The sequence below is a fragment of the Perca flavescens genome, chromosome 13, assembly GCF_004354835.1.
Source record: "Perca flavescens isolate YP-PL-M2 chromosome 13, PFLA_1.0, whole genome shotgun sequence".
Lineage (NCBI taxonomy): Eukaryota > Metazoa > Chordata > Actinopteri > Perciformes > Percidae > Perca > Perca flavescens.
The window spans coordinates 5,007,778-5,021,991 of record NC_041343.1 but is presented as its reverse complement, the minus strand read 5'-3'; the positions used below and the strand labels follow the sequence as shown (position 1 = coordinate 5,021,991).

At 43.7% G+C, this 14,214-nt stretch overlaps 1 protein-coding gene across 1 annotated transcript in view; it reads right to left on the bottom strand.

Moving 5' to 3' along the window:
- The window catches only part of jam3b (junctional adhesion molecule 3b), a 45,020-nt gene that overhangs the window by 3,583 nt on the left and 27,223 nt on the right, over positions 1-14,214 (bottom strand). Inside the window, exons 2-5 of the mRNA XM_028595843.1 lie at positions 3,352-3,420; positions 3,139-3,252; positions 2,897-3,049; positions 2,164-2,366 (exon numbers count right to left, since the gene is read on the bottom strand). Coding sequence (XP_028451644.1) covers positions 2,164-2,366; positions 2,897-3,049; positions 3,139-3,252; positions 3,352-3,420 — 539 coding nt within the window. The remainder of the gene's footprint in view (positions 1-2,163; positions 2,367-2,896; positions 3,050-3,138; positions 3,253-3,351; positions 3,421-14,214) is intronic.

The following is a 14,214-nucleotide window of genomic DNA, read 5'->3' as shown; positions in this document are numbered from 1 at the left end:
TGACTTGTTTATGACACGTTCATGACAGTGTCATGTCACTCTTATGTAGATACCTTCAAGTAAAGTGTAACCGAACTTTCAATCGTGTTGAGTGGGGTGGTGTAAACCTTTGAGAATTGCTCCTAAAGGCTGTTTTACGGTCGTGCGTCGAATCGAGGGCATACCCTTCTGCGTCTACGCCGTAGCCTGACGTCACCTCTCGAAAAATGTAACTACACGTTGCACTCGGCCGTGGCTCGGTAGCGTTGCATTTCCCCCCCCCGACTCATTTCCTGGTTCTCCTTCTCCATAAACAACATGAAATCAAGGCGAGGGTTAACTTTTCCTGCTCCAGATCTCCCACCGTGGTCAGAAAGAACAGGAGGAGACACTTTGGTTCTCTCACTAGGACTCTAGAGTCTACTTGCTCGCCGCCACTCTCTCACTTCTCCCTCGCTCTATCACCCGCTCCCCCCACACACACACACACACACATGCCGGCTCGACACGCACACACCAGCGCACAAGTATAAACATCAGGCCACTTAAGTAGGCTACGAAGAGAGCTCTGTGTGGAGCCTGCGCAGGACCATAACACAGGCTTATGCCTTAGCCTTTTAAAAACAACATCAAACTCTGTGCCATGACATTCAAACGCACTGCACTCACTATCATGTTTAATCAGGAATGTTTAGAAAATGGGTTGTCTTTGTAGTACGTTTCCGTTTTAACGTTCAAGCAAAAATATATCTATATTTTATAAGTATTGGTATTATAGCAGAAATAATTCAAAGTAGAATAACGCAAATCAGAAATGTGTGGTGTCTTGCAATAAAACAATTTCCATTAAATGATTACAAGAAAAAAAATTAGAACCCCCAATAAACAAGTAATTCTCTGGGTTTCTTTGAGCTTCCATACAGAATTAAGCTTTCCCAGACAAATAATGTAATCTAATCTGATACAAAGCAATAATAGATTTCTAAATCGGTTGGTGGGCGTGACTTCCTCGTATGGGAGCAGCAGAGGAGTGATAACTTTGTTTCCGTGAACGCTCTAAAAATAACAGTCAAAAGGAGATAAGTACAGCAGAAAAAAAAACACCTCCTCCAAACCTCCCTAGTTTACAGCTACAGCAGTCTGTTTGCAACACTAGAGTTCCACATCAAGACAAACACTGTAGTATGATTTGGTACGTCACATCTTAGAGGCCGGCATGAAAGTCAGGGGTGGAATGTAACTAAGTACATTTACTCAAGTACTGTACTTAAGTACAAATGTTGAGGTACTGAGTCTTCTCTTTTCATGTCACTTTCTACTTCTACTCGGCTACATCTCAGAGAGAAATATTGGACTTTTTACTCCACTACATTCATCTGTTACAGCTTTAGTTACTAGTTACTTTAGTTACTCCACTACATTCATCTGTTACAGCTTTAGTTACTAGTTACTTTAGTTACTCCACTACATTCATCTGTTACAGCTTTAGTTACTAGTTACTTTAGTTACTCCGCTACATTCATCTGTTACAGCTTTAGTTACTAGTTACTTCGCTACATTCATCTGTTACAGCTTTAGTTACTAGTTACTTCGCTACGTTCATCTGTTACAGCTTTAGTTGCTAGTTACTTTAAAGTAACTAAAGTAAACTAGCCAACAATACAACGGTCTACAAGTCCAGCTGAGATGATGAGACCATTAAACACACAGCTGGTTGGATCCTTTACACTTTCTACAATGGGAGGAGAGTTATGCATTGACTACTTTCACTTTTAATACTTTAAGTACATTTTCCTGATGATACTTACATACTTTTACCTAAGTAACATTTTCAATGCAGGACTTTTACTTGTAACAGAGTATTTGTTACAGTTTGGTATTAGTACTTTTACTGAAGTAGAGGATCTGAATACTTCCTCCAGCGCTGATGAAGGCTGACAGGAGAGTGTTGGAGGCAAACAGTGAGCAGATCGAGCTGCGCTGGGAAGCAGGGCGAGAACTGAGGAATGTGCAAACGAGGACAGTGGATTCCCCTCGTGGCTCAAGCCCTCTCACACCATCAACTGTCTCCCCAAAATATCTGCCCCCACCCCTGGGCGTCAGGCCACAGCGTCCCCCAGCTGCCCCGCCCTCGCCTCTCTGTCATGCCTGTCCCTGGCCAAACACATGCCCACACGTACTAACCAGAGTTCCGGCTTCTGCGTTGAGCGTGTACGTGGAGTTGAAGAACTTGAGGCTGGTCTTTGGGTCGTCGGGGATCTCCTCCCTGTTCTTGAACCACTGGTACTGAGACTTGGGGAAGCCCTCGTCCTCCACGCAGCTCAGCTCGGCTGACTTCCCAAAAGGCACTGATTTGGGGACGCTGCATTTTGGCACCACCGGCTTTACTGCGGTGACATAAAAACACGATCACTTAGTCTTCATGGGGAGCTTGACTCTCCAGAGGATTTATGCATCACAGCGATAAAACGAACCCACACATTCTTTCGTGATGCTGCCAGGTCTGATTGACTTTGCTGCTTTAAAAACAACAACAACAAAAAATCAATGTCACCCTGACCCTTCATGGTTCACCGGGCGGGTACATGATTTTTGGCCCGTGCCAAAAAACGCCACCGAAACACGCAGCGCTTGCTTTCTTTAGCACTGCAATTCAGACAGATGCAGTTTCAGAGGTTTCCTCTTATAGCCCAGAACACGCCCTTGCAGCTGGGCAGGTCTGGTCAGAGGGTCGGTGCGACCTATTACACGGTTTCATCTTACAGCATCTAAGTGTGAATCACTTAGCAAGGGCTCTCTTTAAGGCCACTATAATGGCTTGTTTTAGCGGAATCTTCATCATATTTTACTTATGTCTGTCTCATATCTTTGACTCCACATGCGGTATAGGCGGACAATGTGGGTGAGTGGGGAGTACCTCTTACAACAAGGTCAATCACAATCTCGTCGAAGGACTTCTGGTCGTTAGCGGCGGTGACCTCACAGCGATATTTGGCTGTGTCCAACCTTGTGGCGTTGGTTATCAGCAATGTGGCCGGTTCTCTGATCATCGCTCGGTTCTCCAGGTCGCCTGTCCGAGGAAAAAAAACATGTTCAGCGACGAGTGTGTAGAAAACTGCGGAAAACAGAAGAGGCCTGTTGGTGCATTTTGTACACTACCTGAGATCTTCCTGTCAAAGTAGACATAACTCGGGCCCTCATTGGTTATCTTCTTCCATTCAATCCTGGGGTTGGTTGTAGAGATGGACTCGATCAAACACGATAACTCAATTTCTGCAGCACGGAGAAAAAGGGAGTCATAAATTCAAGTGAAAATAGTTTTTGTTTTCTGTTTTCTTTTTTTTGTGGGGATATTTGTTCATTGGGTCTTACTGTCAAACTCATCGGTCCACGGTGATTCGTTGTTGGTTTTCAGGACCACGGCTGACACGCTGAAGTAGCCTGCAACACAAGAGAGGAGAGGCAATGCAACATGAGACTCTCCAGAGCATGAATTTTCATGATACGCTGATGATCTCATGCGATATTGCACAATACCAGCTGACATCCCCGGATGTGCTGGGCTTATTTTAACACTCTCTTTGAGGATGTTCGATACACATTCCCTCATCTTAAATTTCACAAATTAAAATGAAGATACATGTCAATCCCACATCAGTGAACATCCTGGTGCTCGTCGGCCATGTTCGGTTACTGTCCATCTTCCATTTTTAGTTGTGTTGGTCAAACCATTGTGTGTGTGTGTGTGTGTGTGTGTGTGTGTTTGTGTGTTCGTGTTGAGGGTGGGGGAGCTGTTTCTATGCACAGTGGATAATTGTGCAGGGAGGCATGTGGCCTTTTCAGGGCAAGCTGACCATGCCAGTAGTTCAACCACCTGCCTCAACCCCCCCCCACCCCCCCCCACCCCCAGCCCCCCCACCCCCTCTCTGTCTCTCTCTGAGTCTGATGCTGTTGCCCATGTGGGACTAATGGTGCAAAAGCACCCCGGAAAGATTTGTGTTGGTATGTGGTGGAGGGCTGAGGCCTTGGGAGGGGACACTGCTGAGTCATCCTGGCAGCCCGTGGTCCACAAACAGATCCACACAAAGTCACTTCCACATGAATGTTAACCGAGTATGCTCATAAACACTTTCAGAGACCTTAAATGATGGTCTGGCTCGTGGATGCAGGCTGGGCCACTTGTACGGACTGGGCTGTCACTGAAAATCTATGGGATGCCTGATCTACATTTGTGCAACCTCTCCTGCTGAAGCCTAAAAAGAAGAAATAGTGCTTCATAAAATGATTAATAACTCCCGTCATGTACATCTGGCCAATCGGGTTGTGATACATCTCAGTGGTCCATTGTATAGAAATGGATTATAACATCAAGGTGACCCGGGTTATGATTGAACACATATTGGTTTATTCTGTATTATGGATGGCTAACTGTGTGGGCCTACTGGGTACAGGCCTAGGCCCCCTGGACCACAACCTCTGCATGAAGTGACTTTTAACATTTCTTATGGTAACGTCAGAGAGATGCAAAAATGACCACAGAGATGCAAAATGACCATAGAAAGATGCAACATTACTTCAAAGAGATGCAAAATGACCACAGAAAGATGCAAAATGACCACAAAGAGACAAAAAAATAAAACACAAAGAGACAAAACTGACCACAGAGACACAAAGCGACTAGAAAAAAAAGCACCCTAAATGGTGCATACAGTGTACGTGTAGTCTGCTACTAATTAGTGCTGGAAATGGTCATGTGCCTCTCATTCAAAGCAGGATAACCTGACCTCCACCAACTGTCCTGTGGCCACAACAGCAGTGTGTGGGGTCACCTGCTGCAGCAGACGGGGTAAGCTGATTAGCCCACAGTCTTCCTGGAGTTAATGACAAGACGACAGCTTGTTTTTAGCCGCTGCTGACATTAACAACAATGCATGGAGGGCACATGTAGGTCACACCCAGCCGGACAATAAAAGATCTGCCCTCAGGAAGCTGCTTGAGAAAGTGTGAAGCTAATGCTCGGACTTTATTAATATTCCTGTACCAGATACAATGTATTTGTAAAATCTAGTTTTTTTACTGATATGTAAGCACAGATGCAACATTACTTCAAATGGACGCAAAATGTTCGTTCACACACAATGTGCTCATTGTGAGCAATTTTACATGAACGCAGAGATGCAATTCTTCTTGACGACATCAAGTATGTGGCCAATCACTATGAAGATAATTCTTCAACCAGAAAACTACGTTTCAAGCAGCCCTCCAGACAGACATCCAGGGTCCAGGAGCCAAACTGTATGGTGAGCAGCTTCCAGCTCGGACCCACCCTGACCTTCCATACTTCAGTAGAATTATAGTTCCATTTGAAACTTTAGGGCTGTCCTCTATCAATGGAACTCTTAGTCGACTAACACTCATATCATTTTGTTGACGAATCGATTAGTGGATTTAATTAGATCTGTAAAACTGAGTTGCTCCACAAAGAATCATGCAAAAGCACCACTTTCAATCTTGTGTTTACCAGAGATGTGCTCATACATGACTAATTGACTGAAGAAATCTTAGGAGGCCAAAACAACGGATTAGTCGACTAATCGACTCAGAGAGGGCAGCCCTACGAAACTTGTGGTGAAATAAAGCTCAACAGTACGACAGTTAAGGACGACAGTGAGCTTTCATTTGTTCGATTTGGATTGCTAACGTTAATAGAAATAGAAATATTTGACAGTTGGCTTTACATCTCAAGATGTAATTTATTCTGTACTGTGCTACAGCAGCAAAGACAACACAGTTTGGTCCCAGGAGGAATAGGTTTAGCTCCACAGCAGCACTACATGAAAAAGTTCTTGACAACCTGAAAAAGTAGTCTTTTCTAACTAAGAACTTTAACAAAGAAGTGTATAGGAGCACAGACGAGAATCTGCACTCCTTTTTAGAAGTGTGACAGTCAAAACACTGATCCAGTCGAAGCCTGTCACTTATAGTGTTTTTCCATTACATGGTACCTGCTCGACTCACCTCAACTCTACTTTTTAGTTTTTTCCATGATGACAAAAAGTCCCTGGTACCTGCCAACAGGTAGTTTTTTTAGTATCACCTCCGTCGAGGTTCCAAGCGAGCTGAGGCGATACCAAAAGGTGAAAACCTGCAGACTGCTGATTGGTCGGAGAGAATCGTCACTGATCACTAATCATTGCTAGTGACAGACGGGGGTGTCCTGAACAAAGTAAACATAGTTTAGCCAGCAGTGTTTTTTTGTGCTGCCTCCAGCTTCTTTTGAAACTAAATTTGCCTTCTGGCTGTGCAACGTGACATCATGACTTTGCGTAAACATACACGCCCACTTTTAAGCCAAGTGGCGTGTTATCTGTACGCATTTTGAGCGCCGTATACAGTGGACGGGTTGGGTTTAGGAAAAGAAGAACCGGTTGGGTTTAGTAAAAGAACAAAGCTACAGTTGGGTTTAGGAAAAGTGACACGCGGGACACAAGGTCTCCTGGGTGAAAGTCCTGAGTTTTACCCGTCCTCCACCCCAACCAATGTCCCTATGCGGATTTTCGCCCTTTCATACTACTCGCTATGGCGTAAATTCATACGCAATCGCAAGGTAATGTCAGTGAATGGAGGCCAAACGGCGCGAGTATGCGTCTTGATAACACGCCAATGATGGTACACGAATTGGCGTCTCATACATATGCCACTTCATGAGATCAGTCTGAGCTGTGGCAACAGAATCAAAAAGAACACACCTCTGACGGTCTGTGTGTGTGTCGCGTTAGGTCACGGCAGTTTCCTGCGGCGTCGCTATGACGACCAGCCACGCTCGCCTCACGCATGAGGCGGTAATAAATCAGCAATGGAAAATGGAGGACGGGGCTAGTACCGAGCCGAGCTGGTACTAGCAGTGGGTAAGCGCCATTATTGAGCTTCCTCTCCACAGAGCTACATGCAGAGCAGCACACACAGGTCAAAGCTGTTAGCAGAGGAGACTCCCAGTGATTCTCAGAGCTCCTTGTACTGGAGCTACATTGCACACATGCAAACCATCCTCTGATGAAAAGGGGCTGATAGGGTAATTTCTAGAAATATGACTGAAGCCACACAATGGTGCAGAAATCTGCTCTTCGGTTAACTTAAATCATACATGTACTTGTAGAAATATGCCGTTTACTGTTTCTGACAAAAGAATTGTGGTTTGTGAGGCATGTCAGTGCTTACTTCTGGGTTTGAGTTTTAAATATACAGCATGCACTTTGTAACCTAATAGCAAATCTAACTAGGCCAAGTATGCCAGGAGTCCAAAATATCAGAATAGGCCGTGTTGAAATAGAATCCAAAGTTGACGATAAATTATTCCAGGTGATTAATTTAGTGTTATGACTTTCCATTAAAGGCAGCGCTCAGTTTTTCTGCTCCGACAGAGCTAATGGAGTTTACCCCCTGCCCCCTGTGCTCCTCCTTAATTCGGAAAGTATTAGTGCAGATTAGGTGCCTAAGTGAGCTTGACGTAGACATGAAAAGCTTGAGAGGTCTGCCGTGGAAACAGCTGTCCAGGAAAACACATTTTAAAAAGACTGCCACTGAGGTTCATCTACATTATAAACCAAGCTAGTAAACAGGAAGGAATCTGAATCAGAAAGGAATTTATTGCCACAGAAGTTACCCTACGTGGAATGTGCGTTGGTGATTGGTGCATACATACACAAACAAACATAATTAATAGGAATGAACAATAAATACAGAAACAGATATATACAAAATAGCTGTTGAAGTAGTTTAAGCACTGTGTGTAATGCACAGATGTAAAGTCCAGGATGAAGGTTAGTGCAAAGTGTAGTGACAAGGGATGGGGGGGTCCGGGGCCTTGTTAACGAGAAAATAACCAGTTATGACGAAAGTTCAATCAGGCAGACTCCCTTTGCTCACTCATAAACCCAGTCAGTCCCTCCAGAAAAACGTGATTATGCGATTGCATAATTCAATGCATAATCAGCCAAAGTCCGCATATTTATGCGGGGCCCGCATTTTTTCAAATACGCCGCACTTTGGCCGCATAAATTGCCGATTTCCCCCGCACATATATCTTAGCAGAAAGTTGAAAAATGTTGCATTTACTTCACACAAGAGCAGCCATTTTCCCCTATTGCCATGGGAACGTTATGAAGTGATGATGGGGGAATCACTTTTTTTCTCTTTTTCATCAAACCGCAATAAATACTGCATAAAATTGCATAAATATCCCGCATATTTCATCGCATTTTTTAAGAAAACATGCTGCATAACAAAGGATTTTTGCCCACAACAATCACAAAAAAACTCATTTTTCTGGAAGGACTGCCCAGTTAACAAAACTAGTTAAAACATTATATTAATTTTTAAATACATATCTGAGAGTCCGGTATAGGTTGACTCTCGGTTGACTCTCAGGTCGGACAAAACCGAAGACTTTTTGAAATTGTCCTAGGCGTTTTTCATAATCTTCTATCATTTTATAGACACAACCTTCAATCAATTATCCAAGAAAATAATCGGCAGATGGATTAAAGATGGATGAAAATAATAGTTTATTGGAATCAGAGTATTTTGCAAAGTCTCTCAGGCACGAAAACTGAATTCCTGATCATTTACTGGCAGAAGGTAAAGCATGAATGAACAAATTGATTGACGGTGTACCGCAATACATTTTGGAATGTGTAGCCTAAGTCCTGCAAACTAAGTGTTTCCTCATGATACTGATAGCAGTGATAGGGATATTTTGACTCCCCTCCTAAATATTTCAGCAATCAATTAAACAATTTGCTTCCTTCTGGGTATCCTTTCAGCAAAGGCTGCATCTTTTCCTAACTGGGCACCCGCAAGAAACAGCTGGACTGTCCAGAGTAGTATCTGAGCTGGATGGAAGCTCAGGAAGGGCTGACTGAGTGTTATGCGAGCGGTGATTCCCATCTCTCCTCCAGTCTGTCTGACACATATCCCATCCTGATCATGTCTTACCCCGTCCTGTATGTGTCTCCTTGAATAGCCTCTAAGGTCTTGCCCTCATCTCTTGTGTCAATGGAACCAATGATAACTACATATAAGTAAGGGGTCATTATGAAAAATGGGACACAACTCTTACTCTCTGATGCACTAGAGCCAAGCAGTACATGACCGGCTCAGTCAGTGCGTTTACATGCACAGCAGTAACGTGTGAATAACCGGGTTATGCCAGTTCTCCCCGTATACATGAGCGGGGAATAATGACGGAGTAACTCTACCCCCAGTACACTAGGTGGCGCTCTTCCAACTGGTCAGAATATGTTTTTTCTTCCGGTTGACCATTGTCTAAACCGGCTGGCTGGCTGGCTGGCTGGCCACTAAATGAGTCAAATGTAACATTTTCATCCACGCGCTCGTCACAGCGTGGGAAAACACAGTACTCTCGCCAGATCGTGACAACTTGTGTTCGGCTCATGTGTAACGTTGGGTGGAATTAGGAAGCTAACGTTAGCTAACTTAGGTTAGCGTTAGCCAGCTGCCGCAGCGAGGGAGCTGCTCGGTCCCTCCACTTCTTTGCCGAGGCACAGCGTTGACAGCCCCGGAGAAGGCGTTTGAGAATCCAGGGTATTGCCTTAACCCAAATCTAATCAGCTTTTTAAACTGCATGTAAATGCACTGTGAGTGTGTGTGGTGTAGATTATTAGCTTTTAAACCATGCAGGTGCTCAGTGACCTACATATGCCATGCATTTATCATGACATAGGAATCTTCATAAAGTTTCCCTTCTCTATGTTTCCCTTCTTGGTTGGGCACAGCTGTGTGTGATCTGGCAATCTGCAAATCTACATTAAAGTCTTTTTTAATCTTCCTTCCGTTCTCATGAAGGGCGCAGGGTTGTCTCTTGTAATCTTAGTTGTAATTCCCTCATAAACCCCGCAGGTTTTACATCAGTGAATAATACAATAAGCACAGAGGAGCTGGGTATTTCCTGATGCCTGCACGGTGTAATGAATCCCTCCTTTTTTCTGTTATTCCCCCCTGGGAAACCACACTTGTTTCCTCTACCGCTGCTCGCTGAATCCGGAGAGGTGAGGCCGCTACCATAAATAGAAAGGTTCAATTAAGCAACCTAGTGATGTTCCCTGTGGAACATCGCTGCCTCGTGCCTGTGGAGGATATTCCCACGCCCCTTTGGAAGCTCAGACATCAAAGTACACACACCCAGTTTCACTGACTATCAACCAGTTGCTGTTTGGAAACTCTTCACGTCTTCCATTGCTACTTGAGTTGCACGGAGCCTCTCAACCAAATCTGGCTTTCTGTTTATAAAGGTGTTGTTAATATGACCTGAAATCCTTTTTTTATATTTTAAAAAAGTCATATAAACAGTTTCTTCTTGATAGTCATACTTGCACACATTGATTGTTCATGTATTGTTCTAGTCTTGTTTGTCCGTATTTAATGTTTTATTTGTTTGTATCTGTCTAGTCTATGATAATGTCCTGTATAAATGTGCTGAAATTGTGTTCCACGTTCTATGGTGCTGCAGAACAGGTACCTGCTGGAAACCAGTCCGTTTATATTGTAACTTAATTGTTGCTTTTACATTTTCCTGTATAATAAAATGAAATGAAATGAACCATGATGCTATTAATATTCTTTTATTAGATTTTTATTAGGGCTGTCAATTGATTAACATTTTTGCACATTTTTGATCTGTTCTAAATGTCCTTTTTCAAGTTTTTAATGCTCAAGTGGTAATTGAGACTGGGCGTAGGCCTACTCTGGTGGTAACTCTGTTCACATTGACAGTACATGCAGATAACTTCAGTCTAGTGGAGAAAACCATGTGGAAGGGCTGTGAAACTCAACTTGCCATTCAAAAGGCCCTTTACTTAATCCATTTCTTCTCAAGGAGGTTTGTTTCTGCTAGCTCATGGTAGTGTGAATTACGATAGAAATATAATTGAACATATTTATAAGCTGCTAAGAGGGTCTGAAAAGTCACTAAATCTGGCGAGAAAGTCGCCATGTTGGCAAGACTGTCCCACGTTACTGCTGCAGCTTCCTGGTTTCCCAAACTATGGAGCGAAATCATGTAACGTGCGTGCGTTAAAAAAAATAATTAGTGGCCTATTTTAACAGCCAATTTTTAATCATGTTTCACTTCATTCTGAGTTGCTGTATTCAATTGATTCGCCAAGGAGGAATGCTGCCTGTTCAATAAGAGCAGATTGAGCAATTTGTTTCTTCCCTCCTCCAACACAAATCACTGGTCATCTCAATAAAAACGCTCTGCTGCTCCCTGACCAGCCAGCCAGTCACATCAACCACTGACATCTCCAAGGCCGTGTCCTTCAAATGATACGATTCTTTTTTTTTTTTTTACCAGTTTATAAAAATGACAACATGAGAGAGATAGTGTACGTGTCCCACATTTGCTGTGCTGCATTAAGGACATCACACCTTTAGCAGGATGAGCATGTGCATCCACAACACACACGTGTAGAGCCAGGTGCATAGATATGAGAACACCCATGCTATATATTCACTGCGTGTAGCTAATTTTAAATGAATAACATGGCCTGGATAAGCCTGATACATATTCAGCACCATGTTTCCAATACAAAACACACCTAGGTGAACAAACAAACCAACGAAGCAAACCGCGATATGGCTGGTGAGGAGTGTGGTGGACAAATAAAGAATGGAAATGCAGAGACTCAACTGAGCACACTGGTTCATCATCCAATAACACATCACCCGGGCTGCTTGTCTTCTCCACAACCTCTGAATAAAGGAACCGGACTACAACGGAGAACAAGAAACATGTTCATCGCCACATCAAAAGCTAAACAAAGTCAACCAGAAAACACACGCATGCTAACAAACAGGCCATTAGCAATGCAAATCTGTATAGTACATTACGAGACTTAAGCCTGGCTCACACTACAGGAGTGTTAAAATCCTAACCGATTTTGAAATCTGGTTGCATCACACACTTGAGGAGAATCTTTGCAGATTTTCTTCCCTCAAATCTTGAACATACTCACACTACAAGATTTGAAAATAGTGGGGCATCACACACTACGAGATATTTTTAAGATTATCTTGCCAGATTTATAGCACCTCACGTGACGCGATCTGGGGAAGCGCATGTAAACAAAATGGATACTGTGTCACGGCAACTTGCTGTAGTAATACATAAGTCACACTTTTTTCCTACTTTGGCTGGTCCTGCGACTTATAGTCAGGTGCGACTTATATATCAAAATATATATAATTTAACATGTTTTTAAATGTTAATTCATACTGAAAACATTACCGTCTACAGCCGCGAGAGAGCGCTCTAGGCTTGTGACCACTATATGCTGCTCCTAAACACAAATGAGAAAGAAAAGTTGTGAGGGAGACTGGCGAAAAGGTGATTCTTACTGCAATGAAGAAATCAAAGAAAGCTAATCGGCTAATCGCGGGCTGAAAGCAAGATGGCCAGAGGTGGAGGAACGAGTCCACAGGTGGGGGCTTGAACAACGTGCTGCCGGGAGGGGCTGGTCAACGGTGCAGTTACGTCTCCACGCCCTGCTAGTTGTTCTGTGTGACTTATAATCCGGAGCGATTTATAGTCCGAAAAATACGGTATGTGCAATGCATCTTTATCGTTTACATTTGCTAGCTAGTGCGCTAGCAACTTTGTACACTCACCCGGTAGGTCCATATCTGAAGCGATCTCTCCCCAGCTCTTCTCTTTATCATTCCGATTATGATATGATGATACATTAAACAGGCACTCGTGCTGTTTCCACATCTCCACCATCCTTTCTTCCAATTCGGACCCGTACTACAGCTGCTTTCGTGGACATTTTCAAAAGTTTCCGTCACTTCTGTCTCCTTGCAGACCTGTCTCTCATTGGCTATTGTGGAAGTACTGACGTAATCATAGTCGTTTCACGCCCGATTATAATCCTAGATATCAAACATGTTTGATATTATCGGGGCGGCCCCGATGTGTCTGCGAGCAGATCGGGAGGTGCAAAATTCGATCTGTGAACGCCTCACATTACCAGATAATCTGCGCCGAACATCGGAACCGATCGAGGTCCTCGACAAGATTTTTTCTCAGATTCTCGGGAGGGGTAAATTGGGCATAAATCGGCCTAAAACTCTTGTAATGTGAGCCGGGCATTAAAGAATTCACACAACAGCAAGTCCGTAACAAGGTCCACATTAGAGTGCTGATTGGGCCGCATTTCTCTGTCCGAGCCCGGCCCGCGTACGACAGAGCAGTAACTGAACCTGGCCCGAGTCCAACAGGCATTAAGAAATTTATGTCTGAGCCCGACCTCAGCCCGACACAGTTCAAATCTGTTTTTTTTTCCTCATGTTAATGACACATGTACGTTTGTTTGTGTGGAAAGCTTTTATTAAGCGACTGTAGCAAGGCATTCGGAAATGTCAACAGATGAGCGCATGGTAGTCCTCCGTCCAGATATCCAATGTCATTCCGATCGAATTCACCTCAGTCAGAATGTCATTTAGCTGATCAACCAGCTTTGTGCGTTTTTCTGTTGCCAGCTCACGGCACCGTTTTGACCCAGTGGTGGGGTCAGGCAGTACGTCCTGCGCTGCCACTGAACCATATGTAGCACCGACATTAATAAGCTGCTGGGCCAACTCAATGAACGCCTTATCGCACTGACCGAGCCCAACCCGAACCCGAACATCATTTCTAAATAGCTGTCCGAACACGGGCCGGCCCATCGGGTACCGTCGGGTCCCATCCGGCTCGGGCTGGGTATCCATCCTCTAGTCCACATCAGTGTCAAATTGTGAACCTGTAAATGTTTTCAAATACAGGTTATCATACAAAATGTCTACTTATAGACTCCTTTGAATTTTGTATTATCTATTTAAGGACAGTACTGTAAATGTCAACGTAATGTCTACACGACTTTGAATGCATTGTGCACTAGTTAAGGAGGCAATTAACACTAACAAAATTGATCTGAATAATTTAGCAAAATGTCTCAATCCTAAAATTCTGAAGGAGTTTGCCTCATGGAATTGACACACCTGTGCGTGTGTACAGGCGGTGCAAACACATTTCCTCTAATGGAGGACAATAAATGATCTATTGATCCAATTCAATGATCTTAGATTATTGGATCACTGCGGTGAATGAATTCCCTAGGAAGGACTCAATGACTTGGTTCTCTAGGCCCCCAGATAGATGGATAAAGAACTGCCCTTTATAAT